General features: G+C 41.5%; 1 protein-coding gene across 6 annotated transcripts in view; it reads right to left on the minus strand.

Moving 5' to 3' along the window:
* Window positions 1-18590, minus strand: part of zgc:114120 (SRC kinase signaling inhibitor 1) — a 146322-nt gene extending 127732 nt beyond the window's left edge. For 3 of the 6 annotated variants that reach the window (XM_042223203.1, XM_042223196.1, XM_042223195.1), the window contains exon 1: window positions 18155-18590. In XM_042223203.1, the coding sequence (XP_042079137.1) occupies window positions 18155-18176 (22 nt within the window). In that variant the 5' untranslated portion in view covers window positions 18177-18590. Of the gene's footprint in view, window positions 1-18116 lie in introns of all 6 variants that reach the window. The other 3 variants (XM_042223200.1, XM_042223209.1, XM_042223205.1) reach the window with 2 other exon arrangements.
* Window positions 18591-18921: the final 331 nt, after the last annotated feature.

Here is an 18921-nt window from a genome sequence, read left to right on the forward strand (position 1 = left end):
TAGCTCTATATACAAACACACATGAGAGAAAGTAGTAAAGCTATTTGCTGCTGGACCTGTTTTAACTATAAGAAAGTTATATTCTCTTTTCTTACACATCTGTATTCTCTCTAAAGGTCAGCAGGGGGCGACTCTACTTTCTATGAAGCAACGTGTGGCTCTTCAGCCGAATGCTGCTCGCAGCCACACATTAAAATGAGAGTTAACCATAACCTTACTAATACATATACTATAAGTGATCATTTATCCTCCCAATCCCATTTACATCTGTCATCCACCTATCTGTTCCCCAACACCTGCGTGTGCTGCGCTTTAACTCCTGTTGTTTGATTGGAGGAGCTAAAATAGCTCTTGTGATGTTGACGGTTAGCGAGGTGAAAACATCTGTTTGCTTCTGTGACCTCAGTAAATACTTTCATGATACAGTCTAACTTGCTGGTTTCACGTCTTACTGACAACAAAATTATGTTTATTTTGTAATCCGGGCGCCACAGTAGTGCGATGGTTAGTGCTGTTGCCTCACAGCAAAAAGGTCCTGGGTTTGACTCCACCATGTGGCTACGTGTCTTTTCCCACGCAGTTACTGAGGTTAGGTTAAGTGGTGACTCTAATAGCCCTTTTCCACTAGTACCTGCTGGTCTCATTGCCTACTCTGTTTTGGTTGTTTTCCATTACAATGAAGTACCACCTTATGTGCAAAGGGTTGTTATAGAAATACAGCAGAAAGTCCTGTGACGACATTTGTACGCAACACAACAACGGAGGACATGGAGGCGATGGTACCACCGCTCTGCATGTGGCTTTTTTTAGACTCACGGACCACAGTGATGTTTTTTGTGTAGCCATTTCCGTTGTTGCCCGGTTTATGATTTTTGTGAAAGTCACACTCTCCTGACTCATCGAGTGATGCGACCGACCAGGCAATCCGTGGCGTGCAGTCTGTTGACTTAATCAGTAGAAGAAAAAGGAGGATTATACTTTGCTGTGGGATTGTCATCAGCCAATGAGCATGTAATATCACTCCATGTTTTGTCAGATCTCCTTGGTCATGTTACTGCTGAAAGCAAACCAGCTGAGAGACTCGCGGACACCCGAGCTTTTGTGAATTACTTCCTCTAGATGGATGCTGGTGACCAAAGGCTTTCTTTGGGTCATCTTGGCTCAAGAAGAACTAAACTCTTAGTGAGTTTGTGCTTTTAGGGAGAGTTGAAAAGACGTCACTGTGATGGAAAACACTTGTGTTTGATTATCTTGGTTTTATAATTGCCAGAATCGTCCAGCCTCATTCTTAACATTTCATAAGGTAAAAAAAAAAAAAAACTGCATAAAGTTCGATCTAAAAGTAAATTAAAGTTCAAATGTTACATTAAAACCACTCAAACAAGTACAGTTTACTCACTTTAAGTCATTGCTTATGTCAGAAAGTGTGCTACATGTTATAGATGTGAAGATTACAGTCATTTCACCGCATTTGGTTGCAAAAACTCAACATTAGCCATCACTATTAATAAACCTGATGTGGTGAATGAATGAAAGAGAGAAAGATTTTACATCCAGCTTTTCCCCAGCTGAGGGAAATGACTTCCTGCTAGCTCTCCACACATGAAAAATAATTTCTAAGCTGTTTATATATGTATGGAAAAAGCCATTGGGCATCCTGTGACCTGCAATTCTGACTGCAGCAAATGCATCCAAGTGCCTGATTGCCCAGTGCTCTCTGCCAGCTTGGACTGCAGTGGAAAAGTGAGAAACTCCGGTAAACCTTTACAAAGCACAAAATAAATGATGCAATTTCACGTTCATTTAGAACGTGAATGTGTACTTCCAAAAATAGTTTGAAACATAAGACAGAGCCATCCATCAGACGAAACCTGAAAGTTAGTATCTGTGGACGAACATGATGCTATGGTTAACTGAGCCAAAACAAACTTTGTTTATTACCTTAAGCAGCAGCATCTAATAAAACCTGGGAAGTGCTTACGGTCTCAGACAGCTGTGAAATAAGAGCCCCAGAAAAGCAGCGAAGCACCGTGAAGCAACAGCAGTAAACTGAGGCGCTTCTGTCTGCTTCATCCTGCAGTACAGCATCATAACCTCAAATGTAAATCTGGCTGCAAACATTGACACTGAGAATAACTAGAGCAAAAGATTTGTGCTCACAACAGAAACCCACGTAAACACCAGGACCAAAGATTTCCCAACAGAACACTGTATTGTAACGGCGGGAGTGATGACATTCACCCATCAGTGGTTTTAATCTTGATGTTTTCATTAAAAAAATATAAAAGACTAAATGCTAAGAGGTTTCAGGACTTGGCTGTACCATAAATTAACCTGCAGCACAAGTCCCCAAATGATTAAAGGTGGATTCTGATAGGAAAAGAATTGCCTGCAGTTGCTAATCTGTGTGATTTATTTCAACAGATTTTCTTTTCTCAAAGCTGGAAGTACTGATTAGTTTTCTTATCAGGCGTTCGGCCTCATTCTTTATTATTTTTCTACTGAAAAATCTCTTTTTCACTTTGTGTAACAGTCAAACTACTAGTTGTTTCTGACCAGCAGTAAAAAGAAAGCTGGGTAAGACTCTCAGCCCAGATCATGGCTGAAGGGTAGGCTGGGGTGGCACTGACACAACCACAGGCTGGAGCCACACTGGGAATGACGGCGTCACCTTTTTTTCACAGAAAGTGCACCATGTTAAGTATATCTATAGAATATGAAATATTACAGCCTGGAATGAAAGCTCTTGTTCTACTTGTAAATGCAAAACAATGCATAAACTTAAATGTGTCATTTGCCAGGTTCAAATGGTCCTAAAAGCAAACAAACACAGAACAGTTCAAATCCTTTAAGCAATAAAGTTATCAGTGTGGATGTTCTCTGTGCTTAACATCCATGTATCCATGAAAAAGCTGATAGTTCCTAACTAAAGATGATAACTTGTAACTAACTCTGTATGTAAGCAGCAACGAAGGAAGACAAGAGCATTGAGGAAATTCCAGGAGAGAGGCAGTTACTCCAGGAGAGCTGTAGAAGGTCCTTAACCCATCAGATCTGATATCTGCTCCTTTGTGCACTGCCAGAGCTGCAAAATGACCTCTAGCAGGACGCTGGTGTGAATATCTCTCACCAAACCTGAGGGCTCGACCTCTTTTAGTGTGCACTTTGCTTATTGTCTGGCACCGTGGAGCCCGACTGCCATTTTCCACAGAATAACACAATTGGCAGAACTGTGTTTTTCACAGATGAGAGCAGCTTTAAAAAGGCTCTGAGGAAGACTTGGACCATCATCGATGGTCCACGGAGGGACACAGATCTCTACAGACTGGCCAACAGCACCCGACTGCCATCAGGTATCAGGATGAAATCCTTGGGCCACTGTCAGACCCTACACTGATGCAGTGGGTTCCACTGGGTTCCAGAACAGCCATGAGACATTATGTTTCGGTTCAACCGACACCTCTAGGTTTCACCTCTGACTGTCCTGGAGCTCAGCGATACCCTGATCAATATCTGAGAGGAGATCCTCCAGCACAACATCCATCATCTCATTAGGAGCATTGTCAGGGATGGATACAAGCATGTAGGGCCATGTGAACTCCCGAATACCTGCAATGATATTTCGACAAAATGAACAGGTCTGCCAAATCTTTTATTTTTCACATTGATTTTCTAAGTATCTGTGAATTCAAACCTCTGTCGGTTTTCATTTTAATTTCCATCAAACGATGTGTCATCTTTTTCACTCCTAACCCATTACCCAGTCCAAATCAGTATCCAACAATGTATCCAACGTCTTTTTCCCATTGAGATCTGATGTGTTTTCAAAGTGTTCCTTTAAGTTTTTGGGGCGCTGTGTGGTCATCTTTACCCGGTGGCTAGCTACAGCTATGTTTGGGATAATATAAACACACCAGCACAGTAAAGATTTAGGAGGAGGGTAACATAGCTCTCAATAAAAGTGATTGGCAAGAAGAAATTCCATCATGTGGCGAGAAAAACACCCACTGAAAATGAGCTCAAATGCAGGTAAGAGAAAGTCAGTCAATATGACCCGATCCTAATCTTACCTCTTAGTTGGACAAAAACTGATTCTTCTTTAAGGAGTTTAAATATTCGGTGCCCGGACCTTCATCAGTTTTCACAAACTTAGCTTAAAAACATGTTTGATTAGTGCTAGCTTTTTTTATATATAAAGAGAGACAAAGCACTGCAACATTTAGCATTTTTTAAACAAACGAACCTCTTTCAGCACAGTTGGATCGATATGTCTTCATTTAACAAGCAGATATCATTTTAAAAGATTTAAATGCATTAGAGATTCTTTTTGCTGGTATTAACTCTTATGACAAAGTTTTCCAAGTCTGTCTTCTAAACTTTTTTATACCTCATAGCCTTTTTCTAATGATATCCCCTCCTCCTCCCTCTGTCCTTCTCTAAGTCTCTCTCCTCATTTCAGAGATCCATTATTCCAGAGGACAGAAGCTTTTCATTTCACAGTCTGATCAGGGTTTAAGGAGGGCTACTCTGTGTAATCAGCTAATGAGCAGCTCGTTAACTGTTGCTCACTGTAATTTAGTCATCAGCGCTGCCGAGCGGTATTTGCAGCGTTTGCTTTCGGAGGACACGTGTCGGAGCTGTCACGCCAGCTTAAGAGATACCAAAGAGCAGAGGGAGATCTGAGCTGTCGTATAGCACATGTAGAAACACAAACTGCTCACAACAATTCCACATACAACCGCATGACGTGTGCAAGCAGATGGTGGCATCTAAGCAGGCTGTTTACACAGACTGGAAATATCTCAGAAGATAAAGTATTTCTTTAAAGTTAATCTGTTAAGATTTTCTTTACTCTTCTTTCTTCACAGACCGAGATACCGTGACCTGAAATCATCAATGTAGAGTTTGAGGTCTTTAGTTACCTGCCAGGTTCAAAGTCCATTTCATTTCCTCACTTGTGCAAACATGCCAGCATGTAATGTAAGAATGGGAATGGATTCGTAAATGAACACAATCCATTTCTGTGCTGCAAAGACCAGCACTGAAATGTTAGCTACAGCTGTGATGTTAAGCAAAGAGCCTCCGATTTTAGCTGCATTTTAAACACATTTTGATTACTGATGAATGTGGCTTAAAGTCTCAGATGGCTTTTAAATACATACAAATATTTGTATGAGCAAAGCTGAAACTGCCCATAAGCCTGTTCTCGATGTTGACTGCTTTAAGAGTCTGTCAGAAGAAGAGAATTGTCCAACTACTGCATTAGTCATCAGGAAATTCTCTAATTAAGTGTCAGTGTCTGCTGGTTGTTCATTAGTTTTACTCCACAACAACAATGCATAGCAGACAAATAGCAGTGCATCACCTTTCTGCAGAGTTGTACAGCAGTGTGAAGTCTTTATTTGTGCTTTTTTACTCCATACTATAATTTTCTGCTTTGTTTTCTCTACAAACAAACTAACAAAAGCGCCATGTTATACCTTTAAACATATAGGTTAATATGCACAAATAAGCCAGCTGTAGCAGATTCCAATTGTTATGTCATGTTTCAAAAAGCCGACATTTCTTGGATTGAGAGCTGCAGAAAACTTGAAACTATAAACTGTATATAAAAGATGGAAGTAGCCACCATGACATAAACCATTTGTTTGTAAACATCAGGCTGCACTAATAAAAATCATAATTTAGAAATTGTTTTATGTTCAATCACACCTGAAGCTGTTACTGATGATTTTACAGTCTCAGTTAAGTGTTTACTGAGGTCATAAATCAAGGAAACTGAGAGAAATGTTCACAGTGACTTCTTCACAACTAGATATCTTACTGAAAATGGAGGAGACGCCCCCTGCTGTCCATTAGAAATGTATTTAACTTTCAAATAAAATAATAGTTTTATTCATTAAAAAAAATGTTTTACATGGAGTTTTTTGGTCAGAGTGGATGTCACTGAAACCAAGACCAAACTCGTTACTTTAACGACTTATCCTATGTGAAGCGTAGAATAACATCGTAATTTAAATAACTAATATCACATTATATACAATAAGATATGAAACTAGCTCATCAGCTTTACTGAGGTCACAAACCAAATGAGCGGTGGTTTCCTGTGTACTTCTCGGCAGTCAAACTTCCTTTATTAACCAGAGGATCTGCCCTCTGCTGGTGAGAGAAGGGAGGGTCAGGGCACCTATTCCCATCTTTTAACTGCAGTCTATGCTTGGAATAGGGAGTCATTGTGTTGGAGCTCAATATGTTGTTCTTTAACATTATGTTCTGTTTGCACTCATTTTTCTTGCAGATATCTGCAGCGGACGTGTAAAAGCTGCTTTTTGTTTTTCACTTTGAGTAGAAAACAAACTGTCACACACCAAGACTCAATCTCATCTCTAAAATCAATTTCTGTGCAATTCAGGTTACAAAATTCACTATATAATCCTGTCCTTTAAAGAAACAGCACGCAATATGTTTTATGGTGTCAGAGTGGGTCTGGTAAACGCTGAGCGTGCCCAATTAATTGTGAATATATGAAACAACATGCGGTGTTGTGCTTGTAGTCCAAATCAATGTCACACAGACAGACAAACACATTGAGGCATTTCCTGCAGCATACTCACTACCTGTGACAGTGTGCGTCTCCTGGAAGCAGATTCCTTTGTGCTTTTTGTGACCTGACGTGAGACAGCAATGCCATCTGATAGGCTGTTCTCTACCTGAGATACCACGGAAATAGCAGTCCTTATCAAGGACAAAACATTACAGCTGTAAAAATCTGGAGATGAATATCTGAGTCAGTCTCTCAGGGAGCGCTGTCAAATTAGTCTATGAATTTCCTACTGCACCCGGAGAGTATGTGACAGCAGCAGCAGGAAGACCTTGAAATAACCTCCTCGAATACACATTTCTCCATGATGGTTTTAAACGCCTCTCCTATAGCATTTCAAAGCTACAACAAAGACCGTTTGAGCTACGTCTCCAGAGACGGTGCGGAAGAATGCAAGAGCACCTGTGTAAAAACATATGCTGCTCTCAAATTTACCCCGACTGCTGAGGGAGACGAGAAAGCTGCAGAGACGAGCTGATTGGCCGACGTGTCTGATGAGCTAGGAATCAAACATCAACTAAATATACACAGCTGGGAACTCTGGGCCTGCTTCAAAGGAGCCTTTAAAGTGTAACAGTGGATTCTGTCTCGAACAACAACTGAGATTTAAAACAAGTGAGAGCCTTACTGTGAACTTTAATATAATAATCATGTATATTAAAGAAGTTAAAAAGTTAATAGACCCTTTTCACGGCAGGCATTTTGACCTTCTACAGCTACAGGTATAACTAATAACATTTACGAGCTCTCCAGTGTTCCAGCATGCACAATATGAAGACCACGGAAAGGGACAATGGCAAGAAAAGTGTGCTGTGAGAAAAGGTCTGCAAGCTGTTAACATTTAACAAGTCCCTGGTGAGAGTTAAAGAGGCATTTCACCAATTTTATATGCCAAAGTCAATTTGCAAGTCACAGTAAGAGCTAATCAGGACGTGGACATGGTTCTAATAGATTTGGAGCAGCTTTGTAAAGCATGAGTACGAAGCCTGAGAGAACGACAATCTTTGACAGGCAGGAAGGAGCAAAAACCCAGTGACTGGTTAGCAACCACCAGGAAGAACATCAGCGACAGTGATGATCATTTAAACAAACATCGTCAGCACACAGCAGGGTGAGAGGTTTATGTTCAGTGATATTTGAGCTGAAAATGTAACCACAGGAGGAAAGGAGGTCAGCGATTGTGCAGCCTACAGGAGGAGCACAGAAGTTACCCGTATGCAGCCCTCAGGCAACACACGTGTAAAGGGGAAGACACGGCAACATGGGAACCAGAAACAATGGAATGGAAATGAAATTCAGCTCCTCTAACACCCATTAACAATGAATCATTGGCCGAAGAAGCATTTATCCTGTTTGTCCTAACACTTGTTTTGGTGCAGTGCAGTTTTTGTGCAAAGGTCATTCAGCCTGGCGAGCTAAAGTGTGCAGTTTTACCTGTAGTAAATGGACTGGTTCTTATATAGTGCTTTTGTACTGGAGCACTCAAAGCACTTCATACATTATGTCTCGTTTCACCCACTCATACAAGCACTTTTCTTTCTATGTCTAAGTGCTTTCTTACATTCATGCTCCAATGAACGCATCAGGAGCACCTCAGGGTTGCAAAGGAAACTTTGGTGTGGATTTAAGCAGCCAAGGAGCAACCCACCAAACGTCTTAGTAGATGACTCTACAGCCTGATCCACCCCTGCAAAGTCATGGCAGTTTTGCTTAAGTTAAGATGCATGAACAGGTACTGTCACGGTTTGCACTGGCAGACCGTGTGGAGGGAGGAAGAGGACCCAACTGAGAACCAGGAACTGGAACGAAAATATAATTTAACAGGGAGGGAGACTTGAACACAGGGGTGAAGACACAAGGGGAATCTAATAAACAATGAACTATAACAGGGCAACATAGGAAAAATTGAACTTAGATAAGCTAATGAACTTAAACATAAACCGTGATATTGTCAGTTATGAGCTCCAAAATTTCAGCCTTATTAAGTAAGTACTTTAAACCAAATTTTTAAGTCATTGCTGGAAACTTCTATGTGTAAATTGGTTTACAATTTTGCCCACTCCTACTGAGTGGTCTCTGAGGTCCTCGTGGGCTTTGTTGTCATAGATATTAGGACTCTGTTGCAGCTGCATGGCTCTGTAATTTCAAAGGTAACCTCCCACACTGTTGACATTCTCATTTGTCAGCGTGTGTTGCGAGTTCTAATGTAATCGTACAGCAAGTCGACTGTGTGCTAAATGACTGCTGTTGTTGGTGTGGTTTATATTTCACATCTTAATTTTCCCTAAGAATTCAGCCATTTCTTGCTCTGTTAGCATTCCCCTTGTGCCCAATAAAGCAGGAAAATGAAAATAAATCATATTTTAGGCTCCGGTGGACAAAAACGCCTCTTTAATGTGGTACACAACACATTTTCAAATAAACACAGAGCATGCAGAATCATTAAAGAGCTGCATGTCCACCACCAAACATCTGCCACATTAGTAATGCCACTCAGGCTGATACATACTGCAGGGATCTACTGACTAATGATGGTAATCAAGCACATCTACAAGCACGTGCATTTAAAAAGTCCAGCCTTGCACAATAATGTTTAATTATTGTGAAAACTGTGATAAACGGTCGACTGTCTAACCTTTCACTGAGTTTAAATGTGAAAATACCGTACCAGAGTGCACACATTAGCAGGCCTGAGGTCATTATCAGCACTTTATGTCCAGAAACTGCCAATTGGAAGAGAAAATGGGAACAGGCTGCTACCGAGAAAAATCTGACACAGTAGTTTGCAATTAAGCTGATTTATAACAAAAGCAACCAGAATCTCCTTCCCAAGAGACAATTCTCTGCTTTATTCTGACCATTTGTCTTCCACATAGCAACTGGAGGCCGGATGGCATAAATACTGATGACATGGTCGCCAGCAAAAACATAAAAAGGTTGCTTTGCTTTTTGTCTGCCTTTCCTATTTGTCATTCTGAGATTGGTTTTTTCGCCAAATGCCTCTTTTTTAGCCAGTTATATTTATCTTCATATAAAGGACAGATCATCAGCATCCAATAACAACCGTCTCCTGTAAGAATGATCCTCCATCTCTTCTCTGCCATGCATGGCCTAATGCAGCAGTCTTAGGCGAGCTTGCAAGATGAAAGTCACATGCACCCCGGGCCCTAAAGCAGGTCAGGTCGGTAAAATTTTAAAGTGGATGGATTGATGCTCTAAGAGTGTCCTAGAAACAGTGTGGTGGGACTCAAAAACAGAAACACCCTGCAAAGAAACCCCAGTCTAATGTGGTGACTCTCCTGATCATGACTAACCTGATTGGACAGATGGTTTATTTATAAAGAGCCATCTGAGGAGTCATCATTGGCAATTAAATACTTGGCAGGTAATTGGATGAACCATCTGTCTGTCACTGCTACCTTTAGCCAACCAGTTCAACAAACTTCGGAGCATGAGGAAGATCAAAACCAGTGTTTCACTGTTAGGTTTTGTATTGTTGATTGTCATTTATGCTTAGAAATATTTAACCATATATTCTTAGAGGTGTATAATCAATTGTGTAGTGATAGGTTGTGTGATCTTTAACAGGCTGCAAAGGCTTGGTGTGTATTCCACACTAGAATGGACACCTACATCCTGGGAGCATGGGAAGAGGTCGTACCTTGTCTTACTGTTTTATGGTAGGATTAACGTAGTTGCGTCTGTTCTAGTCTAAGTGCTCTTTGTTTAGATGAACTGCAGGACTTCCTCACCGTGTTATCTAGGATGAACCATCTAGGGTGAGGGGGAGGCTACCCTCTTCCTGACCAAGGATGTTTGACCCTTTGATCAGCAGTCACACACACACACACACACACACACACTACTCTTTGTGTGTATGTAGACGTCATATGTTAATGAACCTATGCATATTCATGTAACCACAATAAAAGGAGTGCTATGGGGAGCCTGGCTGAGAGTCTGATGGAGGTCAAGTGGTGGGACGACGCTTGGCTCCAGCCAGATCTCCCTCATGCATGAGTAAACATGAAGAAGCTTGCCTACTTGTGTCTTGCTTTGCAGTGTAATTATATTGTCTTCAACGTTCCAGCGGATGGGTTCAAGCTACAAACCTATCATTCACAAATCAAGACCTGAGGATAAAATCTCTTTGTTAATTTGCAATTTGGAGGTTTGTTTTGTGAGCATTTGGTTTCCCTCTAAAAGGTCACATTTAAACAACGTGACCTTTTTTAATTGAACTGATTTGTCACATTAAAGCCTTTAAGACACAATGTAAAAACTGCAAGTAGTTGTAAGTATATAAGTAAATGTCTGACCGTGTAATAGACAAAGCAAGCCAGTAAGATAAATACTGTATGTCTGGTTTTTGATGTGATGTCCACTTTCCAACATTAGTCCTCTCCATCATGGGTGATGCAGTGGAGGTTCCATGTCATCACATTTGGGCACCTGTTCCTGAGAAACAGGAACTTTCTAGTGCGTCACTTTTTGTTCAGCACAGACCACCAAACCCTACTTTTAACTCATCTCTCCAAATGACTGCAAATAGCTGTAGCATACCTGTCGCATGCTAGTTTCATTCTGCAGCGGTTCCTTTTTGCTCTTTTGGTTTTGGGCTGTTTTTTCCCCACACAGTTTGGAGGCCAGAGCACTATTTGGTTGCATATTTTTCCAGCTTGTACAGTCTCATCTAATCTCATCCCAACACACAATAATAGGCTGGATATCTGACAGTGACAACTTCCAGGTCTTGGACCTCATTTTTTTAATTTTTTGGAGGGGCACACAGAGCTCTTATAGTCACCTTTGTTTTTCCTGTTTGTATAGAAGCATCAAATCTCACCATGACAATAATTTGGCAGGTAACAAGTAGCATGTGCTACCAGGTACCAGAAAAGACTAAATGTATGCATTATAAAACACGTCAACCATCACTGCCACAAACTGCTGTTCAGACTGTGTGTGCAGTTTAAGTTTCATTGAACACTGGTCTGCCTTTATGATCTAAATTGTGCTATAATTTAGATCACAGCACCAGCAGATAGGTCATCCTTTCTTTTTGTGGCGCTGATCTAAAGGTGGAGTACTGCGGAGGCCTGTCATTGTGCGGCTTATTCAGGCATTAACACCGCAAGACTCAAGAATTCAGCTGCCAAGCAAAGTAAGGTCATCCTGTCTCGAACACCTTGAGCCACTCAGGTGAGGCTTTGATGAGCTTTCTAAGCCTCATTCACTCTGTGAATAAATCAGACAGGCTGCTGAGATCCTTGGTCAGCTTTACAGAGCCAAATTAACTGAGATTTATTGTTAATTACACTCTGATGTGTTGTGTCATAAATGTTTCACTGCCTCCTCTCAAAGGGAAGGCCGAGATTGTTTAATTATGCACATTTACTGGCTAAGAGTCTTGCTCCATTTCAGCCCTGCAGCTCTTAAATGCGGGCTCTACAGTGATAACACAGTCAACCAATAAAAAGAACTTCCATCAATATCCATTTTATATGAACGAGTGAATGAATGGCAGCATTTCTGCAGGACTGAAGAGAGCAGACTTAGTGTGGCTCACTTCGACAAAGTGTCCTTGAACAGGAAACAGACTCCCTGCCAGCTCCACAGGTGCTGCTCGCGTCCTGAACTCCATTCAAAAGGCAGTTTTCAAAGGGGAGAGTCTCTCTTCAGACAACAGGAAGATTCATACTTCACAAAGACACTTTAGGATACAAGCTGTGTCGCACCTTCACAATGCAGATAAGAGTCGGTAACATCTACATGCTGAAAATATTTAGCGTAGAAGCCACTTTGAGCTCACTTTCAGAAGTACTAAATCAAGACCTGAAATATGACTTCAACTGAGAATCCAAATTGGAGTATTTTTGCACAAAAACAAAACGCATGTTGGCTTGAGAAGAAACAAGTATCAACTGTAATAAAGAAGTAAAACATATAATACTAATCTTTTTTCACACGCACGAGATCGGGGTAGGATCAAATAATAGGCGTGTACTATTAACACTGAAAACATGGCCATTGTGAGTTTTTGAGCAGTAACAACAAGTAGGGCAGCTTGATAGGCAGGGTGTTTTGTCAGTACACCGGCCCCTTCAGCACATCATAGGGTGAAATGTGTGGTAGTACTGATTTAGCCACTATGTAGTGTCTGCATTATGGGGTTGAGTTGCTTTGAGGTAGATTTGGAGCGCCGTTACTTGGGCGGGCCACGCAGATATACTGTGTGACATATTTTTATTTCCACATCCGAGATTACAAAATCAATTTATTGTTGGTCTTATTCTGGAATTTCAGGAGTTGCTATCCAACTACCTCCCATCCTTGGCATCTCATATTTCCTTATGGGCAGGCTGTTCACGTCGCTGTTGTGATACTGCTCAGTGTGAGCCAGCTGTCAGACAAACTCTGACTCTAGAGGCTGGTGTCAGTATACACAGTATTAATGTTCTTACTACTCATCAGTAAAACTGAGTCTTATCCTTACATACTGGTGATATTCTACACCTTCACAGTCTGGTTTGGGGCTGTTTTGGTCACAAATGTGTCTACAACAAAGTCTAAACTACAGAATATGTAAACAACATATCTGGCATTAAAAACTTGATGATTAATCTTTCGTTAATTTCGAAGACTACGAAGAGCATTTTTTAAAATTAACAACTTTCATTTGTTCTGTTTAGGATGCATGTCACGGCGGGACACGCCGGTGAGTTTATGGAACGTACCCAAATGCAGACACGGAAGAAGACGGAAAACATGAGTATAAAAACAAGGCGAATCATCCAGGGGGAGTAAGCAAAAACTAGAACCTATACTGGGAAAAAACGACTTTGAACATAGAAAGACAAGACTTTCAAAATAAAACAGGAAACATGGAGAGACATAGACATGACAACAAAGAGGAGAAGAAAAGACTTATAAATCAGGAGACAAACTAGAATGAAACGAAATCCTAACTAATAGCAGCAACACAAGAACTTAACATATTTTCAACACAATATAAGAACACAAAAATACAAAACCGACTGAAAACTGCTGGGTCACAGACCCTGCCCGTGACAATGTAAAAATATAATCAATATTCAATATCAACTAACACACCCTGTTCATGTAGGCTAGGGATGAGTGTTTCCCACACTCTCGAGGCGCCCTTTGACCTTTGTATGACCTCTGTTTCTTATGTGCACCATGTTTTACTCTGAGACTTATTGGAGCCTTCAAACTCCATCTTGCTGCAGGAACCTGGAGAAATAAGGTGCCATCACAGTCCCACAGAAATACACGCAGACGTGTCACAATTCTGAGAAACTACGATTGCTTATTTGACCCAAACCAGTGGCTCTGAAATCCATCTGAACAGCGTGAACAGAACAGCCTGAAAAACATGTAGCACTTGTACAACAGCATAAAATGTTACCATGTTTTAACTTTTTGTGGGTCACTTTAGGAAAAGCAGTCAAATTTAGGTTAATTTTCTCAAATTTGGTCCAGACAGAAAGCAAGGGTTAAAAGAGTCTCTTTAATCTCTGGAGTATCTTTCACTTCAGCACTTTTTTTAAAATAATTCATTGTAAATAAGTGAACAAATATCTGTCCTTCCATTTCAGTCCAACCGGGCTCACGGGGATGTTAAAGATCGACTCGGAAAATAGTGTAAAAGTTGTGAGAAAAGTAAATCCAGGGATTAAGAAAGAGAAAGCAGGTCAAGGACCTTCATGTCTGAGATGTTTGTAGACGATGAAAAGACATTTAACTTTTTACCGTTCACCATCTGTGAGCTGAAGTCATTTCTTCAGATGGTTTTCCACAATTATAAAGCTGCAGTTTCAGTGCCTGAAAACACATTTCTTAAAAATGTTGTTTTGACTTATGAAAAGAAGTCGAACGCTTGAACGTCGAGGATGAAAAGGCAGCAGAGTCTCTGAATGTCAGAGCGCGAGGCAGCTCTCGGGAGAACAGACATCCCTGAGTCAATATTACAGTCAGCTCACCCTCACCTGGTGGCTCTGCATCAATCAGCTCTCTGATGTCGGCACCCTCTGCTCTGCAGCTTCCTCCCTCTGCCCTTCATCTCTTCTTCTCGTTCTCTGTCTGTCTTCCATCTCCTTCCAGATGTCAACAAGTTTGATCAGGCTGACGTGGGAAAACTGCTGTTTGGCTGACGCTCCTCAGCACCCTGACAGATCCTCCAGCCTCTCGTCTCCTTTTCTTTTGCTCCCCAGTCACTTGTGATTCCAGCACGCTTGATCTGCTCCCCTCCACCTCCGCCACCCGGCAACCCCGCCCCTGTCAAAGCCTCCTGGGGAGCTGGGGAGGGCTCTGCCATGTCAGTGAGGTGACATGACTCACATAGTCATGCGGCACAAAGGAGATAAGTTTGAGATGTTCAAGGGTGACTGTATAGTTGGCGTTTCAAAACGCTCACTTCAGAATTAATCCTCTCAGCGATTTCTGAGTGAAACAGCATGCGGGATGTGACAGGCCTCAATATCCAACGCTGAATTTTAAGATAGCTGGCTGTTTTTCCAAACCGCGTCTCCCAACGCGTTCAAGAGACTCGGGTCTTTTCTTGCTCCGACACAGATTTGTGCAGAGTGGGAGCAAAGAGAAGAGGGTATCATGTAAATCAATAGCGATTAGAGATAGTGAAGACCTCCATTTTGCACTCTGCCAGCCTGCAGTCAGCAGCAGCAGCAGTCTGTGCCTCTCGTGCATTATCATTAAATTTGAATCACAGAGATAAGTATCTTCTCTGAAAGATCATCCCGGTCATCTTAGAAAAACCAAGAAGGTCATTTAACAACACTTGGCACCACAGTGGAGGTATTTACACCGCCCTTACAGAACCTCTCAGACACCTGCATGAATATGCAGTTTGCAGAAATCCAGATTTTCCAGCTCTCTGATGCAGAGTAAACTAGAGTAATTAACAAAGTGATTCATTCTTTAAACAAGCAATCTATTAGCAGCAATCTTGATAAATAGTAACCTTATATATACAATTATCAATGCATTGTTTTAATATTCCGACCAGTAAAAATAAACCAGCCTTGCAGCATCCGTGTTATTTCTACATTCTTGTTTAAAAGAATTGGTGGGAAAACGTTACAACTTGGGAAATTTGACCATCCAAGAAGCACGTCAGTGGGATAAAGGAAATATAATAAAAGCCATGTGAACATTAACGTTAACAATAAATATTTTTTTGTCTTTCAAAAGGGCTGAACTGAGCTCAGTGGAATAAAGAAAGGAGGTCAAAACTAAATATGACACTCAAGGACAACAAAATAAAACAGGAAGTATACTGTAAGTATAAAAGGAGTAGGAGTACACGCATATACATAGACACAGAGAAAAATTAAAAACTTGTTGTTAGTCAAACTGATGAAGATTTACTGTGAGTGTCCTCAATGCTATGCTAGCATTCTCACTAGCAACTAGCATGAAAGCTAACATAGCACCAAGCTTTTTGAGACGGGCTCAAACTGTCATCAGGTCCAAACTGTACTTATATTTGACTGGAAACTCATTAAAATGGACAAATACAAAAACCTGAAAATGAAAAAGTGTCAGACTGTCTTCTCTTTTTGGACGTTCACAGGAAATGTGATGTTCTCATCTGGATGAGCGAACGCCATTAAAGGGTTGTTGACTTTGTTTTTGCATCTTGCCAGCAAATCCCATGAAGAGAGAGAGAAAAAAAAGCAAAAACAAAAGAACAAACCCAACACTGAATTGATCCTACAAACATATTGTCTGCAGCTTAGTCTTCTGTGCCTTACTGCACCATTGTTAGTGGAAGATTAGAACACATCGCTGAGCAGCACCGCTACACCGCCGGACGTGTTTATGGCATTAAACAGAAGCACTGTATCGCCATTTTCTTGCTGGAGCTATTCCCTGCTGGTTTTGGTCACTTGATGAAGTCTTTATTTTTATTTTGTGCCTTTCACTTTTAATAAAAATATATTTCTGCCTGACTAAATGGAAAACGTGGTCACAAATAATTTTACTACAGACATGATTAGAAGTTCTACGGGACCACCTTTGCCCACTTGTTTTGATAGATACAGTTTTAGCAGTTCAGCTGAGAACCACTGGGTTATAGTTAATTAAGGTAAGGATAAATCATTATTCTTGTCTTCTCAAGTGGTATAGTCCACGTTCTTTCCCATCATCCCACTAGAAACATCGATGCTGCTGAGAGAGCGGTGTTATATATTTTCCGCATTTGGGATTCCCAGTAACTATATAACAGTATCTATATCAGTTATCTCACAGAGGAACAACACAATGATTAGAGTATGGAGAGAAAGCCAGATTTTAAGCCGTTAACCACAATAATAAAACAACCTACTTTATATCCTAGGCTAGCTTTAAAGAGCTGGAGTAGAGATACAGGACCTCTACAGGTTTCCTGTGGATCAGAAATTCTGTGAGTGGGAAACTGGAGTCTGAGTTAATCCCTTAACCTTTTCATTCTGTTCTTGAGCCATTTTTTGAGATTTGGCAGGGAGCACTGTCCAACTGGGAGTGCTGCTGACATGGGGTGGGGTTGGTCTGCAGCAATGTTTATATACTGTCAGCAGCGTCCATATGAAGGCCAACAACCAAGGTTCACCAGCTGCACACTGCCTTACAGTGAGATTAGCTGTGTTAGTCTTTTCACCTGTCAGTGGGTTTAATGTTGTGGCTGATCAGTGTATGTGGACTTTCGGGCATTTGCAGAGCTTCCCAACTCCAGATGGCTGAAAATCTACGAGGAGAGTAGAGATTAGTTTTTGGCTTCACTGCCGACTTCTATTTAGGGACTTTAAGAAAAACCCAAGCGCTACCTGTGTGAGTTTAATGCAGATGCGAAAAATCCACTTAAATCATTCCTCCACCTACCCAAGAATCAAAGTGGTGATACATATGCTTACTAGATGTGTTTTGTCTCCACTGCTTTTATATTTTTCAGCCACTGCATTAAAGTCCAGCTCTCTTCCTGCTTGTATCACTGTTTCCATCTCCTCTCTGATCAGCAGCAACAGCAGCCTCAGTAAATCCATCAATAGCACTCTTTCACTCCGGTCCAGATGCCAGCCTCTGAGAGCCAGGACATCCACAGCCTCCCATCCGCTCAGGCAGTAAACAAGAACTGCTGCCAGACGCAACCGACACCAGCAGACATTCACACCCCCAAATACACACAGAGTCCTCTCAATATCTGCACTGAAATGCATTTCAAAGGCACTTTTGATACATACAAAATGGACTGCAGCACTCAAAACTGGTTATTCCAACGTGATGTGGTTACTCAATCAGAAGCTGTTTCGAAAATGAATAAAAAATAATAAGTTTGGAGAAGCTTCAAAAAAGTCTTCTTCCATAAAACATGCAGGGCAAAGATACATGTGCGGAAACAACACAGACAGCAAAACACTGAAGAGAAGAAGAGGGAGAGCGGTACTTTCCCAGCATCCCCCAGCACGTCAGAGAAAGGCACTCAAGTTAGAAATACCTGCAACTACAGAATGGACGGAGAGAGAGGGGACATGCCTGGGAAGGAGGAATTGCCCATTCTCCGCCTTGATGCACCTGTTCACTTTCCTCTACTGCACACTTTCTCTTTTATCTTCTTTATTCCCTCTTCTTTCTTCCCCTATCACTCTTCTTCTGCTGTTGTTTCTTCCTGCTTCCTCTCTTCTTCAGGTCCAGTTTTTATCCCTTTCTTCTCAGCGTGTCCATGTCTCGGCTTCTTCAGGAGCTGTGTCAGCATGAGTGTGTGAAGCGCCTGTGATGGATATGAGAGAACGCCGGAGTGCAGAGGCGTTCCTAACCATGTCTTAGCATGGCCACTGAATAAACTCATCTTTTATGGATGCACAGCCCTCCCCGTCCTGCTTCTCTTAAAGGGACTGCACCCCGTTCCCGCTGCCTTTGATCTCGTCGTGATACGCACAGGATCCGAATCGTGCGCTCACATGTGTCTGTGGGAATATACTGTGGTGTGGAGCATCAGTAATTCAGCATCACTGTGTGGGTTTGACACTTTTCCCTGTGCAGCTGAGGAGGGGGAAGCGATCGATCGGAGGATGAAAAGGAATCCAGAAAATTGGGGGTGAAGGAAAGGGGGGGATGCTGATGTATCTCAGACAAACTAATGGTCGTGATAAATAATGAATAACAGCAAGCATAGCGTGGCATAGAAAACACTGATATCAGGATATCAAGAACAGGGCTGGGTACGCATGTGTGATGAAACAGTGCAGACACATCTTATCTTTGTGTGTGTGTGTGTGTGTGTGTGTGTGTGTGTGTGTGTG

Source organism: Haplochromis burtoni, unplaced genomic scaffold (genome assembly GCF_018398535.1).
Source record: "Haplochromis burtoni strain Fernald_Lab_line unplaced genomic scaffold, NCSU_Asbu1 Contig_6, whole genome shotgun sequence".
Classification (NCBI taxonomy): domain Eukaryota; kingdom Metazoa; phylum Chordata; class Actinopteri; order Cichliformes; family Cichlidae; genus Haplochromis; species Haplochromis burtoni.